At 30.2% G+C, this 24,043-nt stretch overlaps 3 protein-coding genes across 4 annotated transcripts; 1 reads left to right on the top strand and 2 right to left on the bottom strand.

The window, feature by feature from the left end:
- Positions 1-353: 353 nt before the first annotated feature.
- On the top strand, positions 354-5,054 carry LOC105633600 (Acyl-CoA N-acyltransferases (NAT) superfamily protein). 2 transcript variants are annotated; one of them, XM_012216231.4, is made up of 5 exons: positions 354-746; positions 1,772-1,927; positions 3,224-3,319; positions 3,883-4,023; positions 4,714-4,853. In XM_012216231.4, the coding sequence occupies exons 1-5, from the start codon at positions 468-470 to the stop codon at positions 4,717-4,719; spliced, it is 678 nt and encodes a 225-aa protein (XP_012071621.1). In that variant the 5' UTR covers positions 354-467; the 3' UTR covers positions 4,720-4,853. The 2 variants fall into 2 exon arrangements, with proteins under 2 accessions (XP_012071621.1, XP_012071620.1); XM_012216230.3 differs by having other exon boundaries at positions 355-746; positions 3,883-4,003; positions 4,714-5,054.
- Positions 5,055-5,262: 208 nt separating this feature from the next.
- Positions 5,263-6,277, bottom strand: LOC105633624 (EG45-like domain containing protein). Its single transcript, XM_012216248.3, has 3 exons — positions 6,071-6,277; positions 5,703-5,976; positions 5,263-5,595 (listed from the first exon to the last, which is right to left on the bottom strand). Exons 1-3 carry the CDS (start codon positions 6,204-6,206, stop codon positions 5,589-5,591), a joined length of 417 nt encoding a protein of 138 aa, XP_012071638.2. The 5' UTR covers positions 6,207-6,277; the 3' UTR covers positions 5,263-5,588.
- A 3,155-nt stretch (positions 6,278-9,432) lies between these two features.
- On the bottom strand, positions 9,433-10,418 carry LOC105633626 (EG45-like domain containing protein). The gene is made up of 3 exons (XM_012216249.4): positions 10,155-10,418; positions 9,782-10,055; positions 9,433-9,691 (listed from the first exon to the last, which is right to left on the bottom strand). Exons 1-3 carry the CDS (start codon positions 10,342-10,344, stop codon positions 9,685-9,687), a joined length of 471 nt encoding a protein of 156 aa, XP_012071639.1. The 5' UTR covers positions 10,345-10,418; the 3' UTR covers positions 9,433-9,684.
- Between the last annotated feature and the right edge of the window lie 13,625 nt (positions 10,419-24,043).

The raw sequence follows: 24,043 nt of genomic DNA, 5'->3' as shown, positions 1-24,043 counted from the left end.
TTTAACCGAACTTTTAATCGATCATCCAAATTTTAATTTTTTTTAACCGAACTTTTAACTAAATATTTATTCACTGAACAGAATTAACTGAATTAACCTAACTGGCCGAACCAAATGTTCACCCCCAAAGAAGAGGGTCGGAGTTGATTACTTTAAAATTAGGAATATATATATATATATATATATATATATATATATATAAATGGAAGGATTATATAATAATAATAATATTAAAATCTAGTTCTGAAAAATCAAAGTTAGCTAAATTGTTTTTTAAAAAATATAAAATCATAAAATGAAGGAAAATCTGTATGCATACTAAAACCTATATATAGAGCAAAATACAAGACAAAAACAAAAATGCTAATAGCAAGAGAAAAGTAATAAGAGACGTGAACGCGAAGATAAGCAACGGATAAACCGATTCGAAGAAAATCCAGAAGTAAAAGGGAAACAAAAGGCAAACAATGGCAGTCCTTTCGTCTTCTCTAAATCTTCCCATTTCGTCGCCCATTACTTCTCCAAATTGCAGTTATTACCTCAATTCCTCAACTCTCTTTCACCAACCTCCTTCTCGTCGGTTTCACATCAGACCACTTGCAGCTTCACACGTCTGTTCGCCACACGAAGTCGACAAATCGTCGCTGATAATCACCGAAGCAGAGGCGGAGGATGAGCTCTGGGCCGCCTCCCGCCTCCGTGTCCGTTCCTTCTACCAGTTCGAGCCGTCCACTTTTGGCATCCAAGTTAGTCAATCACTTTGCTTTTTCTTTTTCTTTTTCTTTTTTTTTTAATTTATACATAATTAACTTTACTTCTCTGCCTAGTCATTGAAAATATCGAAAATTGCAGTCGTTATATTGTTCATTTATTACTCGTATTCTTATATTGCTCAACTGAAGTGAAAAGTAGAATTCAGAAGGAAAAAGAAACGCTATTATTATATAGAAGCTGGTAGCTGACTGTTGATAAATAAACGTTTCTGTTTGTATTTTAGATAGAATGTCTTATTCATTGGTTGCCTTTTCTTTTTCTGTCTGCTGTGTTATATTACTTAAATTAAAGAACAAAGACTGTAGAAAGAAAAGTTTATTAATTAGTAAAGTCAAATTTGAATTTTTGTTTTTTTCTGAAGATGTTCAAAGTTTTTATAATATAATCTTGATTGTTAATTCAAGCATCATAGGTAGAAGGTTATCATTGCCATGAACTATAAATGATTTGATCTCATACTATAATTTATTTAGAATAAAGGTTAACATTATAATTGATAAATATCATTAGGGAAAACTTAGTCCCTGTCGAAACCCACCTCATCATATGGGGGTTTGACATGATATGTTGGAATCTCCAATAGCTACAAGTTGCTAATCCTTACCAAAACAGGTAACTTTGAATAAAAAAAAAAAAAACAACCTTGATCTTGTTCATGAAATACAATGCTAATTTTCAGTTTATTACTGTAAATAAATGGTCAAGGCTGTATGAGTTGAGTAAGTTTCTCATTTGTAGCGATTAGAATAAAAGTCAAAGTATTAGCTCTGTCATGCTGAATGGTTTTACTTTTATATTTTTTTGGTATATGTTGTTTTTACATTTCTTGGTACAATGAACTTGTTCTGAGAGCTAATTACTTAATGTTTTCGCGCTATCTAGATTAAGATTTTCTTGATTATAAAGTTTCTATTATGCCATTTTATTTTAATATTCAGTATTTGTTGAATGAACTACATGGAACTGATTCCATTCTGTGTTTGTCAAGTTCTATTAGGATCATAAAAAGTACTTGGCGGAGCGCGAGTTTGAAGCAGTAAAGGAGCGTATTTCTGGCAAGAGGACAGGCTTTAACAGAGTTTCTTGCATAAATGCAACCCTTCCAGTATCACAATTATCAGGATTGTATCAAGAGTTAGGCGCTGAATGTAAGGTTTGTTTGTTTTCTTTGCTTGGATTCTTGTCCCATTTTTTAGCATTTCAGTTGGCCTATGAATGTATATGAGCATTTAGGACCTATGGTGGCATGTTGTCAAAAAAATCTGGAGTCTCAATAATTGTTTTTCAGGTTAATGTATTGAATAGGCCTGGCTAATTTGGCAATTGCTCCAACTTTGCATGGTTCTGCAACTTAGCATGTCAGAAAATGTTGATTCTAGCTGCAAAACTGATCGTTATTTAGTCCTGTGGACTATTCTCGAGAAAATTTGGGAATGAATTTGAGACTGGGTAAATAGTTTACCTGGGGAAGGAGATTATCTTTTTTATTTCAAAATGGTTGAGAAGGTTTTAATTTTGAGAATATTTAGCAATTGAACCAGCTGTGGGTTTTCAATAAATTTTGATGATATTTAGAGTATGGGCTTTAAACCATAATAGAGTGATGAACTTTGTTTTTGACAAATGGTTTATGTTATTACAGTAATAATTGGGACTGTTTTTGAATTCCATGTGACTCTTTCTTTTTTATTCATCAAGAGGATGGATAATAGGATGAAGATAAGTTCTGGTGCATGAATAGATGGATATTGATTGCTGATGAAAATGTTTGGTGGTTTTTATTGTATTTAGGGGAGATTCAGATTAGATCCAAATATGTGGCATACATATCCTTCATCTTTGTGATTTTTGAGGCATGGATGATCCAAAAACCAAAAAATTGATACTATTGAGAGGTATGCTTAGGTTTTCTTCACCCCCTGCATTAGTTGGAAAAACAGAAATATGGTTTGCTTCTTTCTCCGACAACCCTATTTGAATCAGCTGCTCCTAGGTTCTCTTTCTTTTACATGGAATATCTGAGCAAGGATCAAAGCTCTTAATATTACTGTAAGGACATGAATATTGTAAGCAATTAGTGATCTGATATGGTCGCTTGCAGTCCAAGGACCTAGGAGAAAAATTTAAATTTGAGACTTCTGTGGGACTTTCTTTGAATTGTTTTCTGTATTACTGAGAGTAGAGATGAACTTAAGGTGCATCAAATTACAAACAATACTTGGACTTCTATGTTCTTTTGTATTGAAGGGGTACGATATTGTACATATGGTTTCAAGTTCCTAAATTCAGAAACCAACTATCATTTCTATAGTTATGCTTGGTTTCTGTTATGAATATTATGATCCCAAACACATTTTAGAGTTTGAGGTGTTTTTAATTTATAATCTGTACTATGTATATTCTTTGCTTGACTGTCTCATGAGCTGACAATATTCTCATTCTTTTGTAGTTTAATAGCAATGGACAAGATCGAGCAGTAGTGGCAACCCTTGATCTTAATCAATGTCTAAGACTACCGGATGAAATAACTGGAAAGAAACCTGAGGTATATGATATTACTTATCTTACTAACTTTTACATGACAATGTCATGATTGTTCATACTGCAAGTTGTAAAGTGATATTAACGGTCTAAGGTCTCGGATCAGGCTGTTTTTCTGAAGTTATGATAATAGAAAATTTGATTTGAAAAGGTTGGTGTCTAGTTTTCTTCACCTCTATTCTATCTTCTTCCTCTTTACTCCTGCCACAGAACCATGGGTATATTATCCACAGTTCTGTGAAGAGTAATCTCTTTTCTTTCAGAGTCTCCAGTGCGTAAGCATTCTTTTTTCTGATGTAATTTCACTTTCACATATTTTAACATTGTGCCCTTTTCTGTTTGCGTTGCCAATTATGTCCACTCATCACATAGGATGTACTATGCATATCTTTGTGGACAATTAGCATTTAGACATCACGGCAGACACAGCTTGAGTTCTTAGCCAGGCGACTTAATGTACTACTTCTGTTGGACAGTGTTGGACAAAAACAAACAAGTCTTGGCCTTGACCTGGAGCTGATGTGATTATGAATTGCATGATAATATCTTAGGGTTTTGCTTCAACAGGGGATTGGAGCTGATTTTGCAAGGGCATACCTGAGCAACGTATGTGTTGCCAACGAACTGCAGAGACAAGGCCTGGGTTATAAACTTGTTGCAAAGTCAAAAATCGTAGCTCAAGGATGGGGTGAGAACACATCACTTTTGGTATTTATCACTACCTTTATTAGTCTTATTCCTTTCTCAATGTTCATTGATTTCCACGCAATTCTGGAAAGAAATTATGGCATGATTTTGGAAATCGACGTATTAAGCTTGGTGCATATAAATCTTAACCAGGTATGCCTGGTCATGAATTGAGCTATAGACTGACACATGCTTATCTGCTTAAATTTTGAACAATTTAATATTTCTTGTGGTTTAATTACAAGATACACAGTTCAACTTTAACATTGTTTGTAATTTTTTCACGAACTTCTAACCTTGCGATATATTACCTTTTAATTTTTTGCAATTTTGTCACCAATCCAATTCTAGGTGAAATTTACACTTGAATTTGCTAATGAGGCAAATCCTGAATTCCTTACTCTTTTTTTAATGTTATGAAATCCAAAATTGTGTTGTTGATATGAAATATTTTATATTAATTTTATCACATGTTATGCAGCAAAATAGGCCTGCCATGTTAACAAATCAGGCTTACATGTTCCTGAAATTGGATCATTGGATAGAATTGCAAATAATTAAAAGATAATGCTTGAAATTGTCAAAGTTGAAAGTTTGTAACAGAATACCAGAAACACTAAAGCTGAAGCTTTTTTCTTGGTTATACCATTCATCTTTATATGATTTCTCTTTGCAATTTCTAATTAGACAAAAATTTTCAATTATTTTCAGGCATAACAGACCTATATGTCCATGTGGCTGTTGATAATGAACCAGCAAAGAAGTTATACACAAAGAGTGGTTTCATATACGAAAACGATGAGCCTGCATGGCAAGCAAGATTTCTTGAACGGCCGCGCAGGCTTCTACTATGGATAAGTCTTGCTGGTGCACAGGAACTGTAATGGTACAGTACCAATGTATCCTGTATTTTCTTGTGCACCCACCTTTTTATTCTTTACGTGTCTATAGATTCTCTAGCACCAAACATAGTGCCTCTCTTTTTTTAAACTATAACTTGTAAAGTGAAATTATAACCATTTTTAGCATGAAAATAATGGTTAACACTGTCAGTCTGTTCATTGCAGTACTTGATTTGATGAAATTGGACCAAAATTTCATTGTAGGTCTATGGTAGGTTTATTTGGGCCCAAAAATTGGGCTAAAATTGTGCCCTAGTTTCCATTTTACCCAACAAAATTAGGGCCCCAAAGTGAATCAATCTAGTTATTCTATGTAGTTAGGAATATGAATATTGTAATGCTTGCAAGAAGAGATAACTTTGCCAAGTTGCAACCCTGCATAAATCTTTTATATTAAATCTCATTGCCCGATGGATTAGCAGATAATAATTAATTAAGTACAAATTTAAAGAACTGGAATTCAAAGAGCCTCATGTGATCCTTTAAAATTTATTATTCTCACGATTTTTTTTTTTTTTAATATTAATTTTTTGTTGGTTTTCTCATAGTCTTATGTATGACTTTTTACACTAGCTAGTATCACATTCTTGAAGTAGAAGTAGCCAACCTCCAGGATCAATTGATCATACGCCTTATTTTATAGTACTTAAACTAACCTGAAAAACTCTCCCCCCCACGAAAGCTTCAAACCCTGCATATTATAACGAAATCCACAGGGATTATAACAGGTTCCAGTACGAAAAATGAAATTTAAATCAAATTTTAAGTTTTGAGTTTTCTGATCGAGGGCTAGCTTACTGGTCATACTGAACTCTGACTATGCCAGCATCAGTATCAGCGATTCGGGAGAAGGCATCTTGTGAGAGATTAATGTCTCCCATGCAGCCTCTGCTACAATAATCGACGATCTTCACTACAACACTGCCTCGTTTGCAAGGATGCGGTGCTTTGTTTGCACCTCCGATGCATGTGACTCTGTACCTTCTTCCACATGCTGCTCCATTATTCCACAGGGCATCACTTACCCCAGCAACTATTAGCCCATTATTTTGATTTCCATAGCATTTTGAAGCTGAAGACATTTGAATCACTTGGTAGTTATATCAATTCGTTGTAATATAAATAGACAAGTTAGGTTTTTATATGCTTGAAAGACATATACTTACGAGTATAAGGAGGCATCGGTTTTTTACTGTCGTTTTTATACCAAACGGCAAGGCCTTGTGCAGCATTTGCAATGGAGGCAAGGCATACCGCTATGCCTATCATAACAGCAACTCTAATTGCAATGCCAATGCTCATTTTCTTAGTTAGGTGTTGCTTAATTTTCTGTTATATGTTATAATCCCAAGTCTTCTGGCTCCGGTAACCATTTATATAGGGAAATCCAAGAAATTAAGTCATCCATTTTCTAAAAAACCAAACACTTTTCCCACGCTGAATAATTTCGCTAAATTAATGATTATAGCCTAATAATTGCGAAGACTAATACTGGTCTCCCAATACAGGTCTTTTCCAAGCAGCTTCGTGGAAGAAAGGTAGGAAAAATGGACTATACAGTGCGTGTATTGGAGAAAGAAGAAAAAAGGTATAACAGTTCATATTGCATTATTGCTTTGCTGTTCTTATGTTCTTCGTTTTATATTAAAGAGCTTATTTAGGGACAGATTTTTTGATTTTCTTTTTTCTTTTTTTGTCTTATTTGGTGAATTGAATTAATTTTTTAATTAGTGATAATTTATACAAAATTTTTAATCTAATTATTCAATTAGCTATACTTTTTTTTTATTGGTTAAATAGGAAACACACGATATATATACGAATTAGGAATTACTCATAATATATTCGTAAATTTAACTAATGAAAGCATTTAAAAAGATGGTATACTACTTTTATTGGTTATATATAAAAGCTCGATAAGACTCCACGAGCTTTCAAACTGAACATCGATCATTAGACTCGAGCTTGATTCGAGCCAAATTTTTTCGAATTTTTCTCAAGTCGGTTCAACTCATTTACATCATTAGTTTTTCTTTTTAATTTTTTTGGAAGTAATATCAATAAAATATAATTAGAGGTCCACTAGTCGTGTAGTGTTAATCCCACGATTAAGGTCAAATTGCCATTACTTTTCCACTAATAAGGGATATTATAATTTGAATAATTTCACTTTGAAATTATGAGCTATACGCACTGCTTCCAGCCATATAAATCGTGTCAAGTTGGATGAAAAATAAACTATCAATTCAAGAGCTCAAATATTCCTAATCACTCCATCAATTATCTTCTCATATCTTTTAAGTTCTTAGCTAATTCAATTTCTCCATGAAGTTACTACTTCCTTTCTCATCTCTCTCCATTTATGTATATGTTCTTGTTTTCTTTTGCTCCACTAACTTTGCATCTACAAGCAATGACACCAAACTTGAAATGAACCTTATTTTCAAATGAACTTTACTTGCATGATCAAGTGTTCAAAATGTAGAGTTATTATTCATGAAAGGATTTTATTAAAGTACCACTTGGAACTAATAGGCGATGATTAATCATGAATAGGCAGCTGATGAGTGCATTACATGCTAATTTTTTTCTGAAAAAATTACAGTACGATATTTGTGGTTTACGAAATATAACTAGTTTGTTCCTGTCTTTTATAAAATAGATTAAAACATTCCTATATTTTACTTTTGTTAGACTATAAGGTCCTTCCGTCTAATTCTTGCATTTTTTCTATTTAGTACCTTATAAAATGACGAAAATAACTCTTTTATTTTTTAAAAACACAGGGACGGAATAGTTGTATTTTTCAAACTATAGGGACCATATTGTAAATTTTTTGGTATGATATTTTAGTATCTTTCCTTTGATCTTTGTATTTTCTTGTTGACTTAACGGAAAAGATGCAAAAAATAGACAGAAGGACCTAATAGTATAACGGAAGCAAAACATAGAGACAAAGTGATATATTTTAAAAAAGATAGGGACAGACTAGTGATATTTTACAAACCACAGGAATGGTACTGTAATTTTCCATTTTCTTTAGCTAAAATTAGAATGCAATTGATTCTAAATTTTAAAATTGAAATACAATTAATAGTATAAAACATTGAAAAACTAAATTAATTTTGACAGTTAATTAAGCCAATTAAATTCTCTCTCCTATATCAAAATATATAACATAGATGTTCTCTCATAATTAGAGTAAAAAACTTCATTTTTACTACAAATATTTGATTTGGAAAAATAAAGTTCAAGATCATATATTTAAAAAAAAATAAAGTAAACAACTTTTAACATATTTGACCTAGTATCTTAACATTTAACAAAATAAAAAAAATTAGAATAGCCTACTGCAACAAGCCCACTTTTGTTCCAATAACTATAGTGAACCTTCTTCTTCTTCTTCTTCTTCTTCTTCTTCTTGTTTTCTCTTCATCCCACAAATTATGTGCTTGCAGTTCCAGTCTTCCACTGTGTTATTATTTATGTGATTAATCATACAACAAATTGAAGACAAATTGAAGACTTCCAGTTCCAGTCTTCCACTATGTTATTATTTATGTGATTAATCATTTACGTTGTAATGGCCTTAAAGAAAATTGTACCCAAGAGTGCAATTAATAGTTTACTTATTTATTGAAATAAATTTATTTATTGGGAGACCGAATGAATCAAAATAAGATTGTAGAACTGAGTTAATTTTTAACTCCGTCGCTATGTAATGCCTTCTCTCTTTGTCATTATTCTAATAAATGATAAGATCCCTACTCTCCTCAGAAAATTTTGTCGCCTGGTTATAGATTTATGGAAGACGTCAGTGTTGCAGGTATGTTTTTTAAATTTTTTTCATTAATGGTTTTGGACAATATCATATTTGACTTGATTTGTTGTGATTGGGTGAATAGAGGTGTATATTGTAAGCAAAAGAGAGTGTTTGAAGTTATTATTAAAGTTACTATTTCTGGTTCTATTTACGTACTACAAAAACTTTGTTAGGTATGTTATAGCTTTTTCTCTCAAGAATTTTACCTTTCAGTATTGTTCTTTGTCTTGATGTATTTCAGTTTAGGTTTTTTTAACTTAACATTTTTCGGCTAGGATTGAGTATTTTCGGAAAAACCTATTGGCATGAGTTTAGTTTTGCTTAGGTTTTGTTAAGTTTTTTTCCGGTAATTTTAATCAATAAAATTAAAATTTTGCTGATAAAAAAAATCGATTACCAATTCCACGATATAATGGCTACTAAAAATGGAATGGTAATAGAAATTTCAATCCCATTACCATTCAACCTACTAAACATGCTGTTAGAATATTAGGTTAAGCCTAGCTAATATTGCAATTGATTCGCTTAATAATTTTTCATCTTCTTTTCATGGGTAATGCAAAAAGGAAAAAAAAAAAAAAAGTCAAGTTCTTAGATATTCCCAATAATTTTAAAATATTACGGTTATTATTACTGATTAATTGAATTCTTAGAATTCAGAGCCAAAGTATGCAGTCCAAAAATATTAGATGTAACCAACTAAAATTGAGAAAGATGAGATGAGAGTTGATTTCTCTTTTATTCAAGATAAACTATAAACAAAACCAGCTGATCTTACATAAGTGAAGATATGTATAGATAGATGCTGCCTCACTGAACATCATCCTTACACTCTTCACACATTCTTTATTTATTTTCCCCTTTTTATTTATTTATATTTTGGTGTTGGACATGATAAGAAACTTGCTAGGGCAACTACACACAAGCTTCTCCTGTTAATGCCATTTACGACTTTCCTTACACCCTGCATATTAAACAAAGATAGTCAAAATCCATCCATAATTTAATTACTTGATTATATATATATATGTAAAACCAAGTGAAGTGGAGTTACCAGGTATATCCAACTTGGAGTGATGGAGCAGCAGGATCAGCAATCTTGGCATAAGCATCGTCAGAAATCTGAAAAGTTATTCCGCAGTCTGGGCAGTAATCAGCTACTTTTACATCGACAGAGGTGTGCAGTTTGCAAGGTTTGCTTGCGTCGGAGGACTTAATGCACCTCACTCTCAGAGTCTTTTTACAATTATCCCCTCCAGCCCACAAGGCCTCACTTACTGTTGCCACCAGCGTAGTCGTCAGTGGATCATCTCCGTAACACTGGTTGGCTATTCCAAAACAGAGGAACACCATCATATATTAATTACAGAATAGTTTTGGTATCTAATAATTTTTCCATATACATATATAGATCTATATATTCTTACGAGAGTAAGGTGGATCATAGACAGAAGCAGTTCCTGTAGAACCGCCATTGCCAATACCGGAAGCACCCCCCTCGCCGTTGGCACCACCCTCTTCAGCGCCATTGTCATCGTTCACTCGAATGGCAAATGCAACTGAGGCAAGGTATCCCACCATGCACAACATAAGCAATACTTTCATTGCCTTTCCCATGATTTTAGTTTTGGTTGCTCTCTATGATTAAATTGGCACTTAAATGTGATTGAAAGCTAAACACATTACCTCCCTATTTATAGAGATTCAGCAACGCCATAAATATGCATGGGGTAATAACATAGGGCTTAAAGCACCCACAAAATTAAATAATCATTAGAATGTAGAAGATGGGATCACACAAACATAGCATGTTGGTAGTCTTTGTTTTGTTGTACTTGTAAATGATCAACAATGACCAACAATGACGTAAATAAAAAAAAAAAATTATCGTGAATTGCACTCCTGTCCAAATAAAAGAAAACAAATCAAAAAACAAAATGATTACCTATCATGTAAATTTATACGGTATGAATAACAACAATGTCATTTTCACAACTATAACTATCATATACAATTTTTTTGTCATGATATTCATAATAGAGTGTTATACCATACCCCGCTTTACATCAATTTGTTTTTAATTTTTGCTTCAAAAGAAAACTCTTTGTTTCTAATTTTCACTTTTTTTGTGAATTTTTTCTAATTTTCTTTTATAATATATGTGCTTATAAAAAAAAAGGGAGTATCAAACTCTTGGAACATTTGTTTCAAAAAAAAATTTCCATTTTTGTTATTTTTTTCTAGTAAAAAGATATTTATATTTTCATTTGTCTTAATCCACGAATGTTTTTCATAAATAAAACTTCTGACGTTATAAATTATTCACTAAATTTAAGTATGTTGAGCTATTTCTTGTGAATGAAAGATACCAATAAGTATTTAGTTTTTATAAGACATTCTTACATATAGAATGAGATTTTGATATAAAACTAATTTTTCAATTAGGTGGCATCCAACAAAATAAAGTTGAGTCACTAAAATAAAAATAAAAATAGAGAATTTAACCGTGTGTTCACTTTAACATAAAGATTATATTAAAAAAATTAAGTACAAAAATAATTTTTCAAACATGTGGCATCCAACTAAGCAAACTACTAAACAAAAATGAAATCCACTAGAAATTTAAATTTATTGACCAAACCGAAAATTAAGATAAAAACATTAAAAATTATTTTTATTTGAAACCGTAAAAAAAAAAGGTGGAGGAAGATCATTTTTGTTGCTAATCTACCACCATCTGCATTGTGAAAGTTCCGAATATAATAATATCCAGCTCCATCCTTTCTCCACAAAAGAAGGATCTTTTGTTGATTTGCTGATAGGTTATACACAGAACATATCAAGATTCTAAAAGAAGCAAATTGTTAAACCTTAAAGAATCATGCTCGCATATTTTTCATATACAATTCTGCATATTCTTGTTGTAAGAGAACCATTTGACTCGTCATGCGTTTGCTTATAATATTCCCAAGGGAACATCTTTGAACCAATTAGCAATTTCTGTGATTATTGTACATGCAAATGTACATGTGGTTGTTTAATGGAAACTACTAATATAAAATTGCAAACTATCAAAGCAAGAGATTATGGATAGATGAAAAGAGAATTTAGGTAACAGTTGCTTACAACTACCTCTGTTTTATAATATTTGTCAAATTTGAAAAAATAGTTTGTTCTAAAATACTTTCACATTTGTGGTTTTAAGGAGTAATAAATATTTTTTTTCAAGTTTATCTTTTATATATGACCAATAATTATTACTTCAATTTAATGGTTTTATTTGAGAATGAATATTAAATTAAAGGTAATAGTCAATTTACTCAATAATTTATTGTAACTTAAACGCATTTAATGGTTTTCTTAGAGAACGTGAAATTTCAAATGTGACAAATATCATGGAACAGGTAAAAATATAATACAAAACAAGTGGGTGGTATACTATTTTTATGTCCATTTACAGAATTAATTCATTACCACAAATTACATACTCTCAATATGCTATATTTGTGTCATCCCATTATATATGAATACATCATAATCATTTTAAACAAAAATGTATTCCCTGTATCCATAAATATAAATGTTCTAAAGTTTTTGCACGGTAATAAAGAAAGTAATTAATTTTTTTGGATTATAATACAAAATTTCATTGATTGGAGTAAATTATCATTTATCTTACATTATTAATAATTAATGTGTTTAATATACTCCATCCGTCCCATTATTTTGTCCTACTTTCTTTTTCAATCCGTTCCAAATCATTATCTTGTTTTCCTTTTTTTTAGAAATAAATAATATTTGAAGTTTACTATTTTATCCATATTTAATGTGCTACTTTGTCAATAAATTATAATAGTCAAACTACTGTACTATCATTAATTAAATTATATAAACAAAACTAACACATTAACCTTTAAAATCCTCCAATAAAATTCTATTGAATCAAATCTTTGATTAATTTCAAGAACAATGTATTATGAATCATTTAATTTTTTTATGGATATTAACTTAGAAAAAAAAATGAGGTAAAAATTATAACTTAATCATATTGACTAAATTTTTTTAATCTATATGCAGGTCAAATTAGGACACAAATTACGGAATCAGAGTATGTAAAAGTAAAATTGAAAAAAATTCATCAATTACTCTTTAATATTTTCAAAATGACTTATAATATTAAAAATGACTTATATTTATGCACAGGAGAATAATCGTAAACGTGATTCACATTCTGCTCCTTTCTTATTCCTATATAGTAATCATTCACTTACGGTAATGCCTATGTTGAAAACTAAATTCTCATTCTCATATGTTAACTTTTAGTGGTATCCATTTTGCTTAGTTGTTTGCTTAGAAGGATGACACCCGGTTGGAAAATTATTTTTTATACTTAATTTATATATATATATATATATATTATCCAAATTAATATTAAATATATCAACTGAAATAGATCTATTATTTAAATCAATTAATATTTCAAAAATATTTAAATTAATATTATATATTGTAATTAAAATATTATTTTCTCTTAAATTTACAAAAACATGAATATAATTCATATGGTACTTAGCGTTGTAGCACAAAGTTTCCCTTGTTTATCAAGTGCAATGATAAACACCAGGAGGTTATGTGTTTCCAGCTGATATACCAAAGAATTTTAATTTCAACAGTAATTGTTTAAGGATGAACAGTATTTGTTTTAATCTGAACAGTAAATGAACAGTTTATGTTTATGAACAATCAAGAACAATATTTCTGATGTGGAAGATCACACAGAGGTGCAACCACAGAGCATACTTATACCAAATAATATTTATCAATTAACTCAACCAATTTTAATTAATGATATTTTAATTAAGGTTAAGGGTTCCTGCAACCTCAGCCTGGGATCCCCAGAACTAAGTCAGACTGTGGAGGGAGAAGAGAAGGAAGCCTTTAACAGGGCTTAGTAGTAGCAGTTTATAAATTTAAATAAATAACTTTATTCAAATATGAAGATCAAATTTAAACTTACAATTTAAACGTTTACAATCCAGACTTCGAACGTTGAATACTTACAAAGAACTCTTGGGGGAGAGGATGAGAGAGTGTTTAGTATATTGTTATACAAGCTTATGCCTTCACAAGAGGATAGGCTCTCTTTAAATAACATAGAAAAGAATCTTTACTATTCTACTTTTACTATTTATAAACAGTGCTTGGTCTGCCACCGAATCTTGAACAGTGTTGACCTTTACTGTGGATGAATAGTTGTTGGCTTTTCCTGTAGAAACAGTGATTTAACCTTTACTATTGAATGATGGTGAAATAAGGTTTCACCTGCCTTTTACTCAGATGAGGACGATGTGTCCTTCTTTTTCTTTTCTTTTTTCTTTGCTTTGCTTTTTTGTTTTAATTTTTCTTTTGTCTTTTCAGCTTTACTTTTGACTATAATGGATTCAAAAACTTCATCATTACTATCTTCGTTGGAGGATAGTGGGAATGATGTTGATGAGGAAGAGGAAGCCATGTCAGCCCACTTCTGTTTGCTTGATTTAGATATTTTACTGGAACAGTCTGCCTGCTTTTTACTTGATGAGGGTTTTACTGGAGAATCAGAATCTGTTGAGAGATGCTGAAGCATTTCTTGGCAGATTCTTCTATACTCATCTGGAGTTTTAGCAGCAGCTAACCTTGCTTGGCATTGTGCTTTTTGGATTCCGAAAGTCGGTTGATCCTTTAGTGCAAGAGTGGTTGCATAGGTTAATGGAGAAACCTGTTTTAATTTATCACGTATCCAGAGATCAATTTTAAGTTCCGTGGTAGAGTTCTTGAAAGATCCCCACCATTTAATCTTGTGTCTTTTTACCAACATAGGAATCTGGTATGTTCCTACGGCATACTGAGTGTCCAAATACCATTGATATACCCAGGGCGTGAAGAAGGCCATACAATAGTACATAAGGGAAGGAATATGGGCTTCTGCAGGATTGGGTTTATAATGGGCTTTAAAATACTGATATAATGCCTGGATTGGAGGAGGGATAATTTCATTGGAAATTCCCCTAGTTTCCCACCATTTTTTAAACCAGTTAGGCACTTTACAATCAGTACGAAAGGATGTATCAAAATAGATTAACCATGAATGCGTAGCAGTGGGATTTTGAATAGCAAAAATTTTGTCCCATGCATCACGATAATCAAAATAATTGTATACAGTACTGTGGACATGTTTATATAAAACTTTAAATTGTACAGGGGTAGAAAGAGAGGGTTTAGGCCAGTCCTTGGGATGAAGAATCCGTTGGATTTTAAGTGAAGAATATAAAATAACAGATTTATTTTTTGAATCATAATTATGTTTAATTTTTACAGATCCAGTATCCAAGAGAATATTATGATAATATTCTTGGGGTTTTGAAAGATCAGTTGGAGCAAAGTACCAATCCTCAGGGTAGTACTGTTTTAAAACAGACCAAGGATTAGTGTTATTATATCCATCTTCTATTTCAATTTCATAATGAAAAATAGTTTTAAGAAACCATTTATGTATACCTTGCGTATATTGGATTTTTGGCAAATCCACAGCCATCAACGGATTTGATAAGTCTTTACTGCCTACCGTTTGAGACAGACTAGCCGTACCATGAACGGGTACGATCGCTTTAGGTGTAGAAGACATACCTGGCGCCTCTGTGGAAGAGGACGCTATACTTTGTAACGCCTTAAACACTTCTGGAGATTGACTTAGCTGTTCAATCCATTTTTTAAGATCTGGAGAAAGTTTAGTGTTTAGGGTTTTAGGTAAATCTTCTGAATGCTCAGAGAGAGTTTTAGTGGGTGATTCAGGTTCTTCTTTAGGGGCTTTGCCCTTATCCTTTTTCCTGCCCATCGTTCTGTAAGAATTCGCGAGTCAGAAAGTCTGGAATGTTATTTTTATCTCCTTTAATAAATTCAATATCAAATTCAAATATACTAAGTAAAGCTTGCCATCTTGCAAAAATTTGTTTAGAAGCCAGATTTTTTACATCTTTTTGTAAAACATCTTTTGCAGATTTACAATCAATACGAAGTAAAAATTGTTGATTTAATAAATCAGATTGGAATTTATTGATGCAAATTACTATACTTAAAATCTCCTTTTTAATAGTAGAATAATTTATTTGAGTTTGGTTCCAATGACCAGACGTATACTGAATAATGCGTTCTTTACCATTAAGTACTTGTTTTAAAATACCACCATATCCAACATCTGAAGCATCAGTTTCAACTATCTTGAATGCTGTTGGATGAGGGATATAAAGATATGGAATTTCTTTGACTAAGGTTTTTATCTTTTTTACTAGTTGGGTATGCTGGGCTGTCCATGGGCCAGTATTTTTCTTAAGCCTATCATGTAATGGTTTTATCATGCAATTCAGGTTTGGATAAAAATCTATAACATAGTTTAAACATCCAAGAAAACGTTGAAGTTGGGTTTTATTAGTTAACTCATCAGGGAACTTGGACCCAAATACCATAGCTCGTTCTATAGGCTGGATAAGACCCTGTTCTATGTAATGACCCAAAAACCTAACTTTAGTTTTAAATAAGTCCATTTTAGTTTTACTCAATGCTAATCCATTCATTTCAATTACCATGCAAAATGTTTTTAAGTGTTTAAAATGTTCTTCTAATGTTCTACTAAAAACTAGAACATCATCAATATATACTATACAAAATTCACTATAGGGATTAAATATATCATTCATGATCCTCTGAAACTCAGAAGGAGCATTTTTTAATCCAAAAGGCATTACATTCCATTCATATTGACCGAAGGGAACTGTAAATGCTGTTTTATATCTATCATTAGGATGAATCTGGATCTGCCAATAACCAGATTTCATATCAAATTTACTAAAAATATTTGCCTGATATAATTGTTTTAATAAATCCTTCTTATTGGGTAATGGATACCTTATCCATTTTAAGGCTGTATTCAGTGGTTTATAATTAATTACTAATCGAGGGATTCCTCTTTCTATCTCAGCATTTTTATTAACATAAAAAGCTGCACAAGACCACGGACTTCTAGATTTACTAATTAATTTTTTATTTTCTAAATCCTGAATTTCTTTTTTACAATGGTCGATGAGTTCAGGGCTCATTTGAATAGGTCGGGCTTTAGTTGTAATGGACTTTTCATCAAAGTCCTTTTCATAGGGTAAATCTACTATGTGTTGTTTACGTTTCCAAAATGCATTTGGGTGATCTGCACATAATTTATTTTCCATAAATGCCTTTAATTTACCAATTCTACTTTGAATATCTTTATCTTCTAGTTGCCTTTTAATCCTTTGAAGATATGTATAATTTCTCAAATGATTTAAGTCTTCTTCTTTAGACTTTATTAAAGAATTAATTTCCAAGGTTTTAATAGAATGAGCTCTTAATAAATTTAAATTTTTTCGCCTAGGTTTTTCAGTAAATTCTAACCTAGCTCTACTTCCTTTTACTTTGAATTTAATGCAATCTTCTTTTACCGAATATGGTGTAATTAGGTTAATGAATGGTGTTCCTAAGATTACCATATAATTTATCTGTGGTGAAAGTAAGAATATTGTTTTAATTTCTAATCCATTATTTATAATATCTGCTTCAATTTTACCAAGAATTTCTAATTTAGATTTATTAGCTGTAGTCAGTTTTTCATGTGTTTCTGACCAAAATCGATGTGGAATTAAATCAGATTTTATACAATTTAAATCTGCTCCTGTATCAAATAAAGCTATACCATTTATTATAAAATCATGTGAAATTTGTAAATTTAATTTTACTAAATATTTTCTAGATGTTATTTCTTGTAAAAGAAAGAGAAAATGTGGATTTATGTCTTCATCTTCATTTAGCTCATTTATTCCATCTGTTATTTTATCATCTGGTTCATCCGAAGAAGAACTAGATATCAATTGAGTTTCTAAATGTTTTATTTTGGCATCATGTATTTGTGCTTGATGTTTTAATTCTTTGACTTCATGTTTTAAAATTCTAAGTTCTTTATATAGATCTTCTAATGATATTTTTGTTTCTAATTTTTTATTCTTATTTAATATAGTAGTCAAATCATAAGTATTAGTCTGAATTTTAGGTGTGATTATTTTTACTTCTTTATCTTCTTCAAAACTTGTAATTAATTTTTTAAGAAGTTGACTTTTAAGTTCAGTATCTGTCAAGCTATGTATTACTTCTAAAAGTGTATTCTGATCTTTTGTTAACATATTTACAGATTTTTCTGAAGAACTGGTTGTTGAACCTAGTTCATCAATTTGATTTTCACTTTCTTGTACCTCAGAATCTGATGTATCAGAAGTAAGATACAATTCATGAATTTTATTTATCACATCATTTTCTAAGTTTAATTCATGCAATTTTTTATTGAACTTGCAAAATTTAGATGTGTGTCCTTTCTTACCACATTTAAAACAAGTTAAGTCTTTATATGAAATCTTATTAGTCTTTTTGTATGGTTTTTTACTCTTAGATTTTTGATGGTGTTTACGTTTATCTTGATGATAAAATTCTTCTTTACTAGGTTTAGACCTATAGTGTTTTTTATAGTGTTTTTTATAGCTTGTGGGTTTAGAGCATTGACCACTACATTGTTGAGTAGGGGTTATATTATAGTCAAATTGTTTACAAAAACTTCCTAATTCTTGTTTAGTCTTTTTTAACTCATATTTTAAAGTTTTTTGAAGTTTTAAATCTTGACAAATTTGTAATCCTTCTTTTTGAATTATACTTATTAATTGGCCATAAGTTAATTTATTGTATGGAATTGGGTTACCATGTTGTTGTTTAATATAATTCCTAACTCTTTCTCCTAAAAAATAGGGTAAACCAGCTAAGAATTTTTCTTTCCAAAAAGCTTGATTAGAATCTTCTCTTAACATTAATCGTGTAAGAAAAGTGGTTTTATATAATTGAAATTGACCTAAGTGTTTACATTTTAAATTACTTAAAAGTTCAGCATTTTTATCTTTTATATGTGATGGATCGCCTATAAAATGTAATGAAATGGTTAATATTAAGGTTGCAACTGCATCTTGAATAGGTTCACCATTTTCATCAAATAAAGGTTGATCCTGGTCATTTACTTGAACTGCATTTAAAATATCTAATTGATCTTTTTCAGTGAGATGGTAATCCCACCATCCCTTTAATTGTCCTGTAAATCCTGCAATGAGGATTTCAGCAACGGCTTTATCAGATATAGGTGACTGGGTTTTATAAGCATTTGCAGCCATGGTCATTTGTTGCAAAATACTTAAGATTTTATATTCAGATAATCCATCAATATTCCATTCATATAATGTATTAGCATTATAATGAACTTGGGATATGTATGGAGGTTTATCAATTAATCCTAAGTCTGGGGCCCTAGAGACTATTTCTCTATGGGTTATATTATTTACAAATTGTTGAGCACTATTCGAGTCAGGTTTACTATCTTCAGAGCTAGAAGTTTCTTCTAAAAGATTTATATTTCTAGAAGCATTAGTAGAATCCTGAACTATTTGGGGAGTAGATCCCGAACTTACCTCAAGTTGACTAAGCTGGTGTTTTAAAGTTCCTATAAATTGTGAATTTAATTCCTTTTGACTAGACTTAGATACCTGATATGGTTTAAACATATGTGACTTTACTAATTCTTTACCTTTAGATTGTTCAAATATTATGGGTTTATCCTGAAGTAATTGTTCTATCTTTTTTAATTGTGTATTCAAACAAATTAAACTAGCATTACTAAAATTATTTTGCTCAATTAATTTTTTATCTGAATCATTTTCTTTAGCTACTTTATATGGTGCACAAGTAATATCATTATCTTGATATTTAAATTTACTAATGGCTTTAGGAGGAAAATCACTCTGGATTATCCTATCATTTACTATCCATTCTGGTCTTTTATCACGAATTGTTATTGGGTTAAGACTTTTATTTGAATTATTTTTAATTAATGAGAACCAGTCTAAAAATCTAATTCTAGACTGAGTTTGAAATTGATATTCAACATATTCCTGTTTTAAATCTTCAAAATTATGAGTTTTTAATATTTTATTAAACTTCATTAAATTCTTTGTTTTTGTTATTTCTTTTACCAAATCTTTATTAATTTCATCTTTAGTTAAAACATTTAGTTCTCTATTTAATTCACTAACATTTTCAGTGATGGCTGAAGCTGTTGGTGACTCTGGTGAAGTGTTTACTAAATTAGATTGTTGATTTAAATAATTGTCAACAGGGTTATAAACTGCCTGAGGGACTGAATTACTATAATCAACTCCTTTCATTTTAAATGATTGACTAGATGTGGGTATATCTGATGTAGAATACCTAGGTTTTACTAAGGTTTGAATAATTGGTTTAGGTTCATTTTCTTTATATCTTGCATAAATTACTGAAGGTATTTTCGGCTTATCATCATCTATAATCTCAGAAGATGTTGATCCTGTATACCTAGAACTTTGACTCTTATTAAATTTTAAAGTTACTTTACCATCTTCAAATTGTTCAATTTTCTGTAAATTGACATTTGGTTTAACAGGTTCTGGTTCTGGGGGAGGGACAATCCCTTCCAAAATCCATTCCTCTGGTAAGGTGATATCCTTCCATTGGATGGTTTTAGGTATAACGGTGTTGGTTTTAGCCAAATCAGTTTGAAGAAACTTAGTTTCTCCAATTTTTGGTTGTAATTTGTATTTAGTACTAAAAGCTGAATTCATAGCTTTATAATGGATTTTATAGATTAAAGCAATTGGAATAGATCCTTGCTTCATTTTATAATTATGAGTTTTAACTTCTAAAATTATACTTTCTAGAATATTAAGATCATTTAAAGAAACAGTCATATCTGGATAAACCTCAAATGAGATTGGTCCTTCACTTAAGCTTGTTTCAACAGATCCTAATAAAGAATCTTGAAAATTTAAAAATCTAGCATCTCTTACTACTGCCAATATACTAGTGTTTAATCCTTCTCGAGTTAAAGGTTTTATACCTACTTGTATTAATCCTATATGAATATATTTATACTTTTTACTTTTATGTTGCTGTAATGTTTTAGATGAAAGAAGAGTGATCCGTTCAAAAGGTTTGCTTAATTGAAAATCACGTTCTTCAGTTTTAATAACATAATCTGTGTTCCATAAAGGAAATTTACTAATTTTATAAATTTGTTCTTTATCTACTTTAGGTATTTCCCAATCATCTATAGCTTTACTAAAATCTTGCAATATTAATTCATTTCTATTTATTATTCTTTTTATTTCTGTGGAATCAGAATCATCTGACTTAACATTACTTACAGATCGACACAATAAAGGATCCATTGTATAATATATTAAAGAATCTTAAAAGCTACCCGATTATGCCCTCCGGTTATACCCTTCACTGCCCAACAAATCTCAACAAATGGGTCTTACAACGGGTCTTACAGGTAATTATGGACAAGTTCATATATATATATATATATATATATATATATATATATATATATATATATATATATGAACTTGTCCATAATTACCTGTATCTGAAAGTCCATTGGATTCTGCCTACTTACGCGTATGGCTCGGGTATTGCATGATCCATATAGAGGGCGACTCTCCCAGCACGATAATTTTTATATCCAATACTCAAGTCCGAGACTTTTAGTTAAAGAAGAAAGAGTTTCAAGCACTCTATTCCAATCAATGTTAATTTTTATATTAAAGTAAAAACACTTTTAACATATCGCTTTTCGGCCTAAAACGAATTAGTCTCTCATCTAACCATTAAACGGGAAGTGGGAGAACATCCTTCGTAGTATAAAAAAATGTAAAAACACTCGCCATTTAATATTTTGATTTTAGTGGCTCCACTTTGCTTTATTGGATGCCACGAAAAAATTCATTTTATTTTAAAATCTCACTCTATATGAAAGATTATCTTATACGAAATAAGTACTTATCGATAACATTCATAAAAAGTAGGGCTATACATGGTTCCTTGGGATTCGAACCGAAACCGAAAAGAATTATTTTTTAAGAACCGAAACTAGAATCGGAGCTAAAAAATTTATGTCTCGATTTTGGTTCTGGTTCTTACAAGAACCTAACCGGAATCGAACTGAAACCGCACCGGACCCGAACCTAACTGGAATCGAACTGAAAAACCTATTAATAAATATATAATTTTGATTTTTGGATATATTATTTAATATAAAACTATAACTTTAGAAATTTTTTTATTTATTATTTAAATTGAGAATTATATTACTATTTACTAATAAAGATTAAGATGATGTGAAACTCAGTGTAATTGATTGAAGTACACTTCATTAATTATTAATTAACAATGAATTTCATATTTAGAAAGGAAACTTAAATTTAACTTAATTTTCAATTTAAACATGCAATTTTTCCTATATAAGCTTTTTTATATTATGACTTACAAATTACTACCAATTTAACTTAAGTTTTATTTATGAAAAAAATTCGTGGATTAAGACAAATGAAAATATAAATATCTTTTTACTAGAAAAAATAACAAAAATGGAAAGTTTTTTTGAAACAAATGTTCCAAGAGTCTAACACTTCTTTTTTTTTTTTTTTTTTATAAGCACATATATTATAAAAGAAAATTAGAAAAAATTCACAAAAAAAATGAAAATTAGAAACAAAGGTTTTTTTTTTTTTTAGCAAAAATTAGAAACAAATTGATGTAAATCGGGGTATGGTATAACACTCTATTATGAATAACATGATAAAAAAAATTGTATATGATAGTTATAGTTGTGCAAATGATATTGTTGTTAGTTAGACCATATAAATTTTCGTGATTGTTCATCATTTTATTTTTTGATTTATTTTATTTTATTTGGACAGGAGTGCAATTCACGATGATTTTTTTTTATTTACGTCATTGTTGATCATTTACAATTACAACAAAACAAAGACTACCAACATGATATATTTGTGTGATCCTATCTTCTACATTGTATTAATTATTTAATTTTGCGGGTGCTTTGAGCCCTATCTTATTACCCCATGCATATTTATGGCGTTGCTGAATCTCTATAAATAGGGAGGTAATGTGTTTAGCTTTCAATCACATTAAAATGCCCATTTAATCATGGAGAGCAACCAAAACTAAAATCATGGGAAAGGCAATGAAAGTATTGCTTATGTTGTGCCAATTTAGTATGCATGAAAAAACAATTCAAATGACATTCATGTATTTGGTTGATAAGAAGAATAGAAGGGATATAAAAGAGAATTTGTAAAATGATTAAACTACTCTTATTAATAAATTTACTATATAAATTAATTTATACAATTAATTATTTTATTAAATAAGGATTTTCCTTAAGATCATGATATGGTTAGTTTTAATATTTGCGAATAACGAAAATTATTTTTCAATCTTAATTTTATTCCTAATAAATTTTCAAAAAGATGTAATATTCACCATTGAGTGTAATATTATGACAAAATCAATAAAGTAAATTCATTACTTTAATTCAAGAGTATACGTTGTCTTTTATTAAAAAAATCCAATAAACAACCTTTAATTCAAGGGCATATTTGATATTTTATAAAAATTAATTCAATAAACAAGTATTTAGGATATTAATTATGTAAGAGGACTAATTTCTGAAATACCAAGTATCTTAATCATGTTTGATTATATATATATATATATATATATATATATATATATATATATATATATATATATATATTTTAATATGAATGAATGATGGATAAATGTTAGATAGAGAAGCCCTAAAAGATCCAAGCTTATTTGGATGGAACTGAGAAATTCATTAATGGATAGATTCCATGCCATTGTGGAAGGCACTACAGATATGTATAATGATACTATCAACTTCCATCATGTCTCCACAAACGAAAGATAGATATTTTCTTGAAAATTGTTAAAAAATTCCTGACGGGTGTCCAAGGAACATTCAAGATGTGCAAGTAAAAGGTTAACCTAAAAGAAGCAAATTGTCAAATATTAAGAGCCATAATCACTTATTTTTCACTTAGTTTCTGATATTAGCTTGGTTTCATAAATTAATTTTTAAGCTTCACATTGGAATAAGTCATTTCATAATTTTTTTTAAATTAGAGATAAATTTGAAGGAAAATCATTTTGGTCAATAAATAAAAATTCTAAAAAAAAAAAAAAAAAAAAAAGGAAGTACCTGCCTAAATTATATTTTTCCCTAAATGGTGGGAAAAATATAGACAGCAAACCAAGAAAGACGGCACTTTTTTTTCTTTGGCTTTCACATAAATAGCAAATG

This window comes from Jatropha curcas, chromosome 8 (assembly GCF_041381405.1).
Source record: "Jatropha curcas cultivar XTBG-Jc1 chromosome 8, XTBG_Jcur_1.0, whole genome shotgun sequence".
Classification (NCBI taxonomy): domain Eukaryota; kingdom Viridiplantae; phylum Streptophyta; class Magnoliopsida; order Malpighiales; family Euphorbiaceae; genus Jatropha; species Jatropha curcas.
This window is presented reverse-complemented; position numbering and strand designations above follow the sequence as displayed.